Source organism: Rhodnius prolixus, unplaced genomic scaffold, assembly GCF_049639745.1.
Source record: "Rhodnius prolixus isolate KJV_2025 unplaced genomic scaffold, Rpr scaffold_1, whole genome shotgun sequence".
Lineage (NCBI taxonomy): Eukaryota > Metazoa > Arthropoda > Insecta > Hemiptera > Reduviidae > Rhodnius > Rhodnius prolixus.
This window is the reverse complement of record NW_027411581.1, coordinates 60,089,883-60,103,840: the sequence shown is the minus strand read 5'-3', so window position 1 is coordinate 60,103,840 and position 13,958 is coordinate 60,089,883. Positions and strand designations below refer to the sequence as shown.

The window sequence follows — 13,958 nt, the reverse complement described above, 5'->3', positions numbered from 1 at the left end:
TCACATACAATTTCTATTGTCTAAATGTTTATAAATATAACAAAACGTATTTTATTGTACACTTTCCAAGTCTTTGATAATTAAATATTTCTCCAGATCAAAGATAATTCTTTCTTTACTACTCCAAAATTTTTATAATTAAAATTCGCATCAAAGATTTCATACTACATTAAATATTGATTAAATTAGGCCATCGAATATGTTACAATATATTTTGTACACCTGAAACCTGATAGTTTTTTTTTTAAATTTAAATAATAAATACAGAAAAAATTAATTTGTTCATTCGACACCTCATAATCGAGTTTTTCTCATAAACAAATTTAACATCCATAAATTAGACGAGAGGTAGGGAAAAAATTCGTCTGATAATTAAATAAATGATGCAATATCAATTTTATAAATGTATACAAACAACAACAGGTACTTCAGAAAAAAATAAATGTTTAGAACACTTAATTCATTTCCAAGTAGTCGTTGACAAATTATTTAAATTTTATGAATGGATTAGAATAAAGTATGAGGAATAAAAAAGTATGAGTTAGAATAAGGCGTACAAATAATGATAGACTAAACAGAAATGTCTTAATATACTTATAATAACATTTATTATAACTTTTTGAATGTATTTTTTTTGTTGGTAGCCTATTTTAATAACTTTATAAAAGTAATTGAAATTTAAAGTATTTGAAATTTAAAAACAGAATTAGAAATAGAATTTATTTATTGCTTGGAAGCTGAGTAACCATAGTAATTAAATTTTGGTTTAAACACATCTGTAAAGGTAAAATAATATTTGTTTTATTAATTGCATTGTAATTGCTGTTACAAAGATCATACTTCTGTAAATATCAAAGCAAAATTTAAAAAAAAATTATAATTACACACGCAGGAACAAAAATACCATCATTTACTTCTATCGAAGAAATACTACAAGTTTTTTATAAATACTAATCTTATTTCAATAAATATCTTACTAATAAGAAAATATATTTTGTCTTTATTTGTATCTATCAATATTTTCAGATAATAAATGAAGCAAAACTATTTTCTTCTAGTTTTGGACAATAGTTAAATAAATAATAACAATTCTTAGTGGAAAGATCATTCTTAGCACGACCACATGCAGAGCCACTGGACAATGCATACAACCGTCCTGCAGTGTTCATTTAAATTTTAACACAGAGTTCTTCTAGTCATAATAATTAAAAGGAATTAGTAATCAATAAGTAAGCATTAGATTTCTTCACTATCTGGTAGCTGATTATATGTGGCAAGTTATGCCTCATTCAAAGTTCAATGTCATAGTTTAAAGTAATTTGCCAATAAGATTTTAAAAATTTTATGTAAATTTAACATATCTTTACTGAACGACTTAAATTCGTCCTGTTTGTTGTACATTACTTTTTTTTCAATAATATATATATAAAAAAAAGCAAAACCTTAATCTCAAAAGTATAAGCTTGTTAATAGTTTGTACAAATTTTATGTATGGTGCCTAAGTTTTTTCTTGATAGCTTTTAATAAATGACATTGTATTTGTACCTTAAGTAAACCAGATAAATAATAATTCTACAAATTGCATGGGTTATTTGTTGAAATTAAGTTTGTTCAACATTTATAAATTTATTTTAAACAAAAAACAAATTTAAGTTATCCACATAACATTACCAAATTTGATTTACAACGGAGTATGCACAAACTTATATTCAGAAAAAAGATTGGTATCCGAACCTTTCAAATTGATTTCAATCGGTGAAAAGGGTAAAAAGGAAAACATACTCAAGTTATTGTTTATCCGTTAATACTGAATAATTCATATTTTCTTTAAATTTTTCTTTGAAAAAAAATGGATTAATGACTTGGTCTTTGATTCTTGTTCATTATTTTTTTACTGTAATAAATATGTTATAAAGACTTTTACTTTTTTAAGACCCTAAAAAATATCTGTGCTAGAAATATCATTTATTTAAAAAAAAGAATGAACTGTAGGTAAATGACAGTATTTGTGATTAGAGAAGTTAATGAGTCTTACAGATGAACAATATATTCTTGAATCTTCTTTGTTACAGAAGTAATAGTCTAGGTAAAAGAACTAATGTAATAACTGACGATAGATTATAAGTCTTCGATTTTTCTTTCACCATCTCAGTCTCTGCGGTTTATTAAGTTTGAGTTGCAGCCGTTTACTAGCAATTTTTAAACAGTTCAAACCTGAAATAGTAATCAGTTCACTTTAAGCTAAATTTTCTAATCATTGTGGTCTTTGCTTTTGAACAAAATTTATTGAATTTGCCCTTGATACTTTAACTTTGAAAGTAACCATTTTAAAGTTGTAAACTAATTTTTAAAAAAATCCAAAATGGACCCCATGGATTGTGTCAAGTTTTCTTTAATGAAAAACCCCTACTATTAATAATACTGATAGGTAAAGAAAAAAGTTAAGAATTTACAACCCTACATTGGCTGTCTTAGAAGAGTGATGGTAAAGTTAAAAAGTTAAGTGGCACAAAAAAATTGAAACTTATATATTTTTTTTGTTGCATTAATTGGGCTATTATCATTTGTTCAACTTCTGACATTAAATCAGAGAAAAGTCACGTATTTTCCTAATTATTTCAAATAATTTTTAAAGGAAATTTAACCCCGCTTAAAAAAATCCAGAGAAAATTCGTTTGAAATTCACGTTTAACTTTTCGATTCTTTGTTTTTCACTAAAATTAAGAAGCTATGTTAAATTTAAGTATTGCCTATTTGAAGTATACTGAGTTGAAACCAAGAAAGTATTAAGAAACTGAATAAAGGCAACTGGTCAATTATTTTTAAAAGTGAATAAATACATCTGCCAATTTTTCTTTGATAATTTTTAAAAAAATAATAGATTGTAATAATGACAACTTTTTATAAATCAATGATTTCTCAAGAACGTTGGGCCGGCTTTCTGATCAGCTGTCTACTTCTACCTCTTAACTTATTTTTGAAAATAATTCTATATCAGTTTTAACACAAAGTACTTTGACAAAGTAAGATTAAGATTATGTATTTATGTCCCAGTTAACGCATTTTACTATTCACATAATGTTAGTTTATTATTATTTTTTATGAAATAACAAAAAATTATCTACTATTTGCGTTGGTAACTGGGAAATAGCAGAGGTGGGAGCGGCTGTAAACGTCGAGCATGCCCAGTGTTAGCGAAGATCTACACCAAACTCATATAGCTCAGTGAAGCTCCGAAAGTGGCGGCCAGGTGGTCATGCCTCCTGACAGTACATGAAAGTCGCGGTAATGGTACCACCGTCGGCACCTCTTCAACTGCTACTACCAATGTTGATCATGTTCAGCTTGGTGGTAGCAGAAATAAGTATTAGCTCTACTCCGTCCACTGACATTGGCGGAATGTCATCGACGGTGGCCACTGCTGGACATGGGCAAGTGAAGAGGTACGACGTTATGAAGGTGGAATTTACAAGAGTGGAAACACCTTTTATGATAGGACTGTGGATATTTTGCTCTAGCCTAGCAAAGATTGGTAAGTAATTTCTTACTCTTCTGGTAAAACTAATTGATAACTTTTCTAGGTATCACAATTAGCCTTAAAATATATATGTTTATTGATGTTTTGTAACTTCGTTACTATTATCCTGAATAACATTTATTTAATACCGGAACAAAACAAACAAAATCTCTGTTATAGTTGTTAAACCCTAGAATATGATATTCAAAAAGTATTATATTTGATATCTTTGAGCAGTTATTTAAGATTATATTTCAGAAGAGATATAATTTTCAATGATTGTTTATTAATCTCCTTTAAACAATAAGTTGAAATTAATGTTGCGACAATTAATTGCTGCCTAAAAAATTAATTATTTTAAAATTATGGAAACCAATTAAAGAAGAAAACGCAATTTTGGAATCATTTATTTTTTCTAATGTCTGCAGATGGACTCTTTTCATGCAAACGAGTTTTTATTTATTTTATTTCTTTGTCTCTGATTTCTTGTATTCTAGTTAATAATATCACTATATTTATTTATTTCTTTTATTTTTTTCATCCAACTAAAAAAATGTTCTAATGTATTTTACGCTAATAATCCAATATCTAAAAGTCACAAATACGTTTACCCTACAGGTAAGTGATTAAGGTGTTTTGAAATTTAAATTTGGAGAGTATGTTAACCTTTTAAAATAAAATAAATAATATAGATTCTCCAATATTTAATAAACAGGAGCTAAATCACTCGGAACTTCTTGTTTTACAGGAAATCTTTATACCATTATTATAATTTACTCAATTATTACTACTTATACCATTATATTGTGAGAGATAATAACATGATTATCATTTGCCTTTTGTCAATCTTAGTATTTCATTCATGCAGTTTATTATAGTTTCCAAACAGATTTTTATGAGTAAGAAAAAATAGTTATTAGAAAAATTAGTTTATTTGCCTGGAAATATGTATCCATCAAAACTCAAAAACCAAAATCGAAGTGTTCAAATTTTGTATTTTGTTTAGAAACATTACAGAATCCGACAATAAACTACTAGAAAAATCAGCTAAACGACAGTCAGTCCCGTATGAAATATATACGTTTTTCTTATTTCTAAGGTTTTCTCGAAGATACATTTCCGTTCTATCGGAATCCATCATTTCCATTATATCCCCTTGAACACGTGATAAATGGTAACCACCCGAATGAGCAGATTCAAACGGTTGCTCTCTAAATACTCTTGCCATATCAAAAAAAAGTTATATTTTCCTCCACGGAGGTTAAATGTACTCCGAACGTTGAATTAGGTAGAAAGGGCTACTTAATCGGAAGAGGCTCCCTTTTTGACACTGACTCCCATTTTGCTACCAATCTTGGACATAACCCTTTTCTCTGGGCTAGAGAAATTCTAGGCAATGAGTGCAGCTGCAGTCAGGGACATTTCGTTCTCAAAACAATAAGATAATTTTCTGTTATCTTGGTTAAAAGCGTTTTAATAGCAAACCAACAAAAGCAATAGAATTTAGAACCTGAGACAAGGTCGTTTTTGGTTCCCACAATAACTAGATTTTATAATTCATGGAAATTACAATGGCACCTACTTAGCATAGTTACGATAGAACGAATTTAATATGATATAGTAAAGAACTAAAACAATAAATGTACAATCAAATGCAACAATATATTTGACATTATTACTTAGTAAAACGATTCTATTTTGTTCATATGTGCTTGAATTTAAACTATTTTTGGTGCACCTACAATATTTTCCTTCAGTTATAAGAAACATCATTTTTTCCCAAATCAAAGAAAAAATTACCGTCACAAGCTTCTAACAAGCAAATATCAGGTGTGAAATTTTTTTATAACTTTTTTCAGGTTGAATTTTACTGACATAAACTTCCAGAGAACCCTTAATTTAATTTTCACAGAAAATAAATTTCGAACAAAAATGATTGGTTTTTGCAGGAAAAGTTCACTGAATCATTTTCTAGAAACTCGCTATTAACATATAGATGAAAATTATGAACAACTGATAAACTCAAGAAGTTTCTTGAGTTGGCATAATTTTAAACTCTTGTTGAGTTGATTTTCTTTAAGCCTAATTTTATCACTCTTTAACAACCACATAAAAAGCATTTTGCTAGAAAAAGTTTTCAAGTGAAGTTAATAAATACTAGATAGATTTAGGTGCAAGTAATGGTTTCATAAATAAAATATTAGCAGCCATTTTAGAGAATAGCTCAAAAAATAGAAAAATCTTTTCAGTAAAGTTGGAAATTGTTTATGCTGCGTATATAGGATATCCACCTTAAATAATAATGTATTTTATACGTAAGTTTGGAAATCGTCACAAGTTTGTGTTTTCTAAATTCAGGGGACCGTTGCATTGTACCTTGTGGACCGATCTGTGGATTACATGTCTTACTGTTCGGTATCATTATTTATTTAAAGTTTTTTATTTATTTATATTTTTTTATTGCGCATCGACTGCTGCGTTATTAAGTTTGTTATTAACGCCCCATATCTTTATTATCGCTTTGTTTGCCGTTACGTTGTGGATCGATTTATTACGGATATCAAACAAATATGTTATCTTTTGGATGACCAAACGTTTTTTAAATTTTGATAATAAAATGTTAAATATCAATAAAAGACATTTCAAACAGAGAAACATTAAATCAACATTAGGTTTTATGTACACTATTATTAAAACTAAGTAGTATCCACATACTTAAGGATCAAAACAGCTAAACCAAATGTGATAAGTACGTTTTTCTACTTTTTACAAAGCATAGAATTTCTATCCAACGATTCACTTTTGAGGATCGGTCCCTCAGAATATCGTGTGAATCGAAATCATGCCTCACGTTATGGCAAACTCTTGGTACAAAACGAAATTACTCAGTTAAATTATAAATGCTGAAATTCAAATGAAAAAAGGAAAACCAAAGTCCTTTATTAGTATATTGGTATTATTTTTTATTATATTAGTCCTTTCATGAATTGATATTCTCTGCATTGCCTTTTATATTTTCTGGTATTACTTTGATAGTGCTTTATGACTTTATTAGATCCTTGATGAGTTCCTGATTCGAAGCTAAGTGTAAATTCACAGATAAAAAGCTGAAGATTCACTCACACAATATTAAGATCTTGTAGAAAATTATTACCCAATTCCGGCCTCAGTTCAACTATTCCTTTGTTAATTTTTTACGCTTAGCAAAAGAGAAACTGGCACAGTCTCCTCAACGTTACCAACATCATTTATATCATTTATCTGTAACTATGTACTCTTTAAGAATATACTCTCGAAACCTTTCCTCCCCTCCGCAGTTTGTTTCAACTTAACTAAGAATATTCATTGCTTTACGGGGGACAATATAGCTTCAACATACCTTAATAGTTCTTCAGATACTTCTTTAATAAACATACTTGTATGTGAAAATAAAACTCAAGTATTTAATGTGTATAACTTTTTTTTACTAATGCATTGAGACTACGTAGTGTTTTGCTACCAGTGTAATGTCCAGTTTGTGCTCACTAAAATGAATAATTTGTGATTTTGTACTGCCTAGATTCCCGTTTATTATCATAATGTTGATTTTGTTTTCTTGAGCTACCTCTTATATTTGTTTCCTTTTGAATATGAGCAAAAGAAAAGAACAGTTTATGTACTATTGTCATTTTTCCTCTTTCTTTTTAAATTCACCTACAGTTTTATTAAGTTAAATTTCACTATAAGTTTGTTTATTTCAATTATTTTTGTATCTTAATTCTTATAGCATATTAAAAGGCTAACTATTTCTGTATCACGCTACTTTGTACGTATAATGCAGAAATAAATAAATAATATAGCTCCAACCACAATTTCATATTCTAGGATTTTTTTTTTGTTCTATTTAATACATGTAATACCAAACGATTGTACAAAAAAATGGACAAATATTTGTGCACAACATACATTTTTAACTTTATAGTAAACAAAAATCTTGTAAAAACAGTACTTGTAAGTATCAAAAACAGTTGATTAGTGAAAAACTCTGATGGAACTTTATTTTAAAGCAATTCACGCAAAGAAATCTAAAATTGATTAAACAAACTATAAAATCCCCTAAATTTATTTTATAACAGCGCTCAGAGTTTCTTCAAATTTGGTGTTTAAACATTGGATTAGTTAACGTTTTTATTACTTATTGAATTCCTGTTACTGCTAAGTAGATAGTAAGTATGCCTCGCTCAAATGATACTTTACAAGCGAGCTTATCCCAACCACTTTCCCAGAACCGCTTGGAGAAGCATTTTTCCAGGGAAAATGTATAAAATGAAAGTTATAGATCTACATTTGTTCGAATTTTAAGAAAATTGTAAAAGCCCTTTTCGAGAAAATCCCCCCCAAAAAACTGGAAAACCGAGTCAAAAAACCTGGATTAGATTTTGCCTGATCCCATGGTACCACGGCTTCGGCATAAATACTTGAACTGTCAGTGCTTTACTGTTTTCTGAATTATGCTGACCACACCCTCTCTCATTCACTGAAATATGTAAGGCCAAATTATATTTGGCCAAAGGTTTGAAATTGGAATCAACTTTGCATTGCATTCTATTATTATGCAGTTGTTTTTTGAAAGCTTCAATACTGAGATTATTATTGTATCTTTCTATAAATTTCTGAACTTAATATAAATACTAACGTTATATATATACTTGAATATTTATATTTTTTATAATATATATATAAAGAAAATAGATTTAACATAAAAGTCTATTGCTTTAGGTGACAATTTTTATATATAATTTATAGTCACTCTTAAAGGTATAGTGAGTGTTTGTGATAGGTGAACTGCGTCAAATTGATGAGCACACTATGGCCAAGTAGCTTTCCCATCAATAACCTTGGCAGGCAAAGGACTAGGTAAATGGTACAAGGTGTCAGCAATGTAAAATATTGTTCGTGCAGTGAGGCAGTAATAATAACCGCAGGGGCGTCAAGACCCCTGAAGAAATGGCTAACTGCATCCCTAAGGAGAATTTTCTAGGGGAAAATCATCTCAAATTTATGGCCATCTAAATTTACTCATGTACTCTCTAATATCAAACTAATTAAGCTTTTGTTTTTGTTAAAAAAAAAGATAACTCATTGAATTGACCATTAATACTAATTTATTGATTTAAAATTTATCTTTTACTTTAACCTCTCTAATCGTTGTTATGTGGGTCGCCAAATTCCTACTTTTTAATCTTTCATTTCAAGTTATCTCGCGTGGTCACTTGTTCCTGGACGGCATCGAACCATCATCTTGTTAAGTTTCCTTCGATTCCTTTTAACATTTATCTAATTTGTTCTTCGGTCATCGTTCTCCTTAAACCTGGCAGAGCAGACTTCTATAAATTATTTTTACCTTACTTTATGAAAAAGAATACCTTATATTATTGGATAAAGAACTTACACCTGATACTAACTTCAATTGTACACCCCTTAATAATATCAACATTCAATTCATTGATTTATTTTTTAGTTTATATTTAATGTGAATATATAGACAACGGGATCACCAATAAATAACAATTATTTCATAAAATGTCGATCAATAATTTACTAAAACTGTTTTTACAACAAATTACTTTATTAATCAAACATAAGGAATAAATTTGATCAATTTATTCATTTGAACGGTAACAGAAGTGACATCGTCCATTGCTAATAATTATGAGAAACCTCCCGAAAATTACTCGTTAATTATTTATTGAGTTAAATAAAGGGAACATAGTATCGCAAAGTGTGACCAAAAACAGAAAAAAAAAAATGGCTATTACAAAGAGTCTTTGTATTTTGTCAGATATAGAAAAATGTCAACATTTCTTTTCAGTTCTTTTCTGTGGAGTTATGTGAAAGTGGTTTCTTCCAAATTTGCTTGTACAATGTGCGCACATCTCGCGCAAACTCCATTGGCAAATCAAAATCTTGAACACTTGCTTTCTATACTGATTTTGCCTAGATTGTCAAACATAATCAGGACATATACCAACACTCAGCATTAAGACAAGTGGAAATTCCTAGTCGTAAAAATAATGCTTGACAGCATTTTTATGCTTATCTTGTCTTTGATAACATGATAATTAAATAATTTGCTTTTTTTTTTTTTAACTCCTGATAGTAAAACTGTGATTACCTACGGCTTACAAAAACCTCACTGCGCACAACAATCTCCAGTTTAACCCTTTTCTACAAACATTTTCATTTTAATTACACTTTTTGTTGGTTTTAATTAAAACTTTAATGAGTCTTAAGTTTTCTTTTTTACTTTGCAATTTTAATTAGTTCATAAAACAATGTTATCAGTATTGTTTATCTACAAAAAAATGATGAAAATTTTCTTAATTATACACATTTATTTTAGTGCTTCTACCACAATTCTTCTTTAATGGTAGCGATAAACAAATGAATCGGTGGAATTCACTAACAACCTCCTTATTTATACTTTCTTCAAAATTGAACATAATTTGTAATTAATATAGTATTATAAACTGTAAATGCATTTCTTAAATTAAAACTAAAGTTCATGCATTCATTGGGTTTGTCCATTAGCTGGCGTCCTAAATACTAATTGCTTGACATATAAGAGTACATATATTCAAACTCTACAATAGTATGAACGGCATTGATAACTTCATGACAACAATGTCCAAGATAGATTTAGATTTCTAACTAGGCTCTAAGATACTGTGATGGTGAAAAATCAAGAATAAATTAAACAAACTGCTCAATTTTTCTTTATTTGAAACATGAAATGTTCACCATCAAATTAGAATTACTTCTAATACTGTCGAATGATGAAGAGATATCCCACCAACGAATATGAAAAGATTAATAATTAATCTACAGCAATGATTATTAATTACATCTTTTTTGATCATTTTTTTTTAATATTTAGATTCAATAAAATTAATTGCTTGACCTTAATTGATTACTTGGTCATGGACAATTTTTTTTTTTGTTTTCCACTTATTATTGTATTAGTTTTGCTTTATGTTGAAATAAAGGAATTCTCGAGCCGTTTGTTTTGTTTTTGAGAAACAGAACTTCCATGGTGAATCAAGGGATAGATACCATAAATGTAGATAGCATGCTTGAGAGGATATCTACTGAAATCTAACGCTAGCATAGAGACTGTACCAAGTCTTTTGACCAACTTTTCCCGTTGAAAACAATAGATGTGGTGAAATATCTTACTCACAGTCATGCAATGATTAAATTAACCAAATTCTTCCATTCCAGCCGATCCGATCGCCCCAAGGCTCTGGTTAAGCCGTGAGCATTGTGAGGATCTTTCAATTTTTAAACAAAATGAATCCAGCTGTAATAGTAACTAACCTTCGTAAATTACACAGTCAGACTTGGAGAATTAATTTATTATTTGTCTGCATGGAGGGGAAAAAAAGAAATGTGTAATTTTCTCAATAATTTTAGGAACTTCTCCTGCCTTTACTTATGTAGTTTTTACAAAATCACATTCTTTAATTAGCCTCTTCATAATTTTTAACTACCTATTTTCATTATTACTTATTATTGTTCTTAAATTAACTAATGGATTGTGTTCCCTCAATGCAGTGAGTGATCCTTCTTGAATTAAAAACCAAAACAAAAAATGATAATCTTTTTTGTGTCCTGACATAATGAGTTGTTTATATAATAATAATCACTTGTTTGTGACAAGAAAAAATAGAAATATAATTGAGTTTACAATACAAGTTTTGAAAGATATTTAATGAGCCTCAAGGTTAAGAGGTAACTTTCATTCATATTGATTAGGAAGATCTTCGCTCTCTGATTTTAATTTAGAGTAAATATGTAGTTTTTATTCATAATACATTACCAATATACGTAGCAGCTTATTGCACAAGTAAAGGGTGTTCTATGTTTGAAGATTTTAGGTTCCATTATCAGTTTTCTCTTGCTGCTTGAGAACGTTCGCCTCATCTTATGATTGTACAGGTAATGAATCTTGTTTTAATAGTGACTAATCTTCGTGAACTAAGCAGTCAAACTTTGCTAAAAATAACCACAGATAATTTATTATTTGTCTGCATGGTAAAAAAAAAAAAAAAAAATAGAAAGGTAACAATTGTAAAAACAGTAACAATTTTAGTTACAATTCATGAGACTGCACATGGCTGATCAAGGCTCTTTAGAAAATATATTTAAATAATTTCGTTAGAAATAGCTGGCATTTAAAGACTATGCTGTACATTAATGTTTCACTGCACTAGCAATCTCACTGATTTTCAGACAGGTCTGATATTTAATTCTATAAAACGGTTCTCTTTGCTGAATGACCAAAACCTCATTTTACTATTTTACACAAGGCCATTGTCTGGGAACTTGGCTCCGCTTTTACATAGAAATGTTTTCATTGGTGTTTTCATATCCTATCTAACAGTCATACCTCACCACACCTTTTAGCTGGTCATGTTAACCTGCTTCTGTCATGTTAGCTTTATTATACTGGCCCTTTATCTGTTCTCGTCCAGGAACTTCCTTTTCCCGTGTACTAGACAACCATCCTCCTTATCTTCTTCATCTTCTTCTTCCTACTTCGCGCTGACATTATTACCTTTTCTTATTGATGATAGATCTGAGTCACATGATTCTGTCATATTGTCAAATTGAGATTTGATAGAAAATTAAGTTTTAAAGGGTACAAAATGCAAAAAAAAAAAAGAACAACTGTGAAAATTGTGATTTACCTCACTTCTTAACCCCTTAATGCACAGTATTTTTGGAAAAAAAACCGCTATATTTTATACGATTAAGTAAGTGTTATAGCTTGCAATCCCATGTAAATGATAAATATCAATAAAACGATTGTTTTTCTTTGCTTACACATTATTTTCAATTCTCGATTATATTCGAGTGTGAAAAATTATAGCAGCATAAAGTACAACGCCGCTCGAATTATCTCGAGTGTGCACAGTTTGGCCAATTTAGCGGGCTCGAGTTAACTCGAGCGTGCACGTTAAGGGGTTAATGCTATTGAAAAAACTCAATTCATGAAAGATTTTGGCCGATATTTATGACTGGATCCAGTTGTCATGAAGCGAGTATCTACTGTCTAATACTTCCCTACTATTGTCTGAATACTGAGATTCCATAAAAATAGATTTATTTTTATTTTTTCATGAATAGGTTAAAATGAAAAAGTCCGCTTTATAATAACGCAGAACACTATCCTAATTTTAGAAATAAGTGGTTGTGTCGTTAAATATAGGTTTTCTTCATTAAATGGGACATTCTGTTTGTAAGATTTATTTTCATGATATTGGTTAGAAATCCCATGGAAGTTAGTATTATCTTCTGTGAAGTTAACTAAAGTTTACATTCTAGAGGATTGCTTTCTCAACTGTTTCGTTTAGCCGAGCTAAATAAACATACGAGTATATGGTAATGGCCTTAAAGTTTATGAAACAGTTTTATAGTCATTATAATAAAATTTCAAATGTCAAATAATTATTTTAAAACTAATCAATAAACTAGCACAAGTTGGTTAGCAATAAAATAACAAAAATTAGCTATAAAAACAAGTTAACCGTTAGATATCAATAAAACAATAAAAATATTTCCATGTATTATGAGCAAACACCTGTTGTGGCATTATAATAAAAATTAGTTTATTTTATTTTATTTTTGCCTTTTCTTTCTTTATAAGGTTCATGACAACACTTTGGTATTAGATGATCCAACATAGAATTAATTATTGAATATATAATTAATCAATTACTTTCTATTATTGCTTATTTTTTTTATAAACTGGCAAAATGACGGGCTTTGAATAAAGAACTTCAAATTGTTTCTAACATTTTTTTTAGCAGCATTGTTTATGCTTTGTGGAGCTGCAAGTTAATTCTTTCTGTAAAGCAGTAGTATCCAAGTTTTTGGTATCCTGAAGCACTTATTAAGAACTAGTTTTTCTGCGGCGCTCAAGAAGAACAAACTGCTATTTTATATATTTTAACAGAATGTTAGAAGCACATAGTAACTTATATTTACGTGTAATAGAAGAATATTTCTAGAGAAATCAGAGAGAAATAAAAATTGGATAAAGTGAACAATTCAGAGATAAGGAAAACCAATGTAACTGGAAAAGAACGTTCCGGAGGTCATTGAATAAAAAGAGAGTTCTATGTTCAAATGAATGGCGCCGGTGAGATTGTCAGGGTGAATGAACGCAAAAGAGTGGGAGATAGACCAAGAAGAACCTAAATAGATGGGGTTGTAAAAAACTATCAGGTAAAGGGGGCTGAAGAAGAACGAATCTGGGCCGTGAAAGATGTAACGTCGGGTTATCACGCTGAGAAATCGAAAATCCCTCATCCCAAATTCATTTTTTTTTGTTAAACTACAAGATAACTCCACTCTAATCACGCTTTTGTTACCCCGTTTCCTAGCGTTGGACACTCAA

General features: G+C 29.4%; 1 protein-coding gene across 15 annotated transcripts in view; it reads left to right on the top strand.

Moving 5' to 3' along the window:
- The first annotated feature begins 3,169 nt into the window (after positions 1–3,169).
- Nhe2 (Na[+]/H[+] hydrogen exchanger 2) overlaps positions 3,170–13,958 on the top strand; it is a 60,221-nt gene continuing 49,432 nt past the window's right edge. For 7 of the 15 annotated variants that reach the window (XR_012455940.1, XR_012455939.1, XR_012455936.1 and 4 more), the window contains exon 1: positions 3,170–3,532. Coding sequence is in view for 2 of the 15 variants with exons in the window: in XM_074120188.1 (XP_073976289.1) it covers positions 3,274–3,532 (259 nt within the window). In the remaining 13 variants the exon portion in view is untranslated. The remainder of the gene's footprint in view (positions 3,533–13,958) is intronic. The other 8 variants (XR_012455937.1, XR_012455934.1, XR_012455949.1 and 5 more) reach the window with 2 other exon arrangements.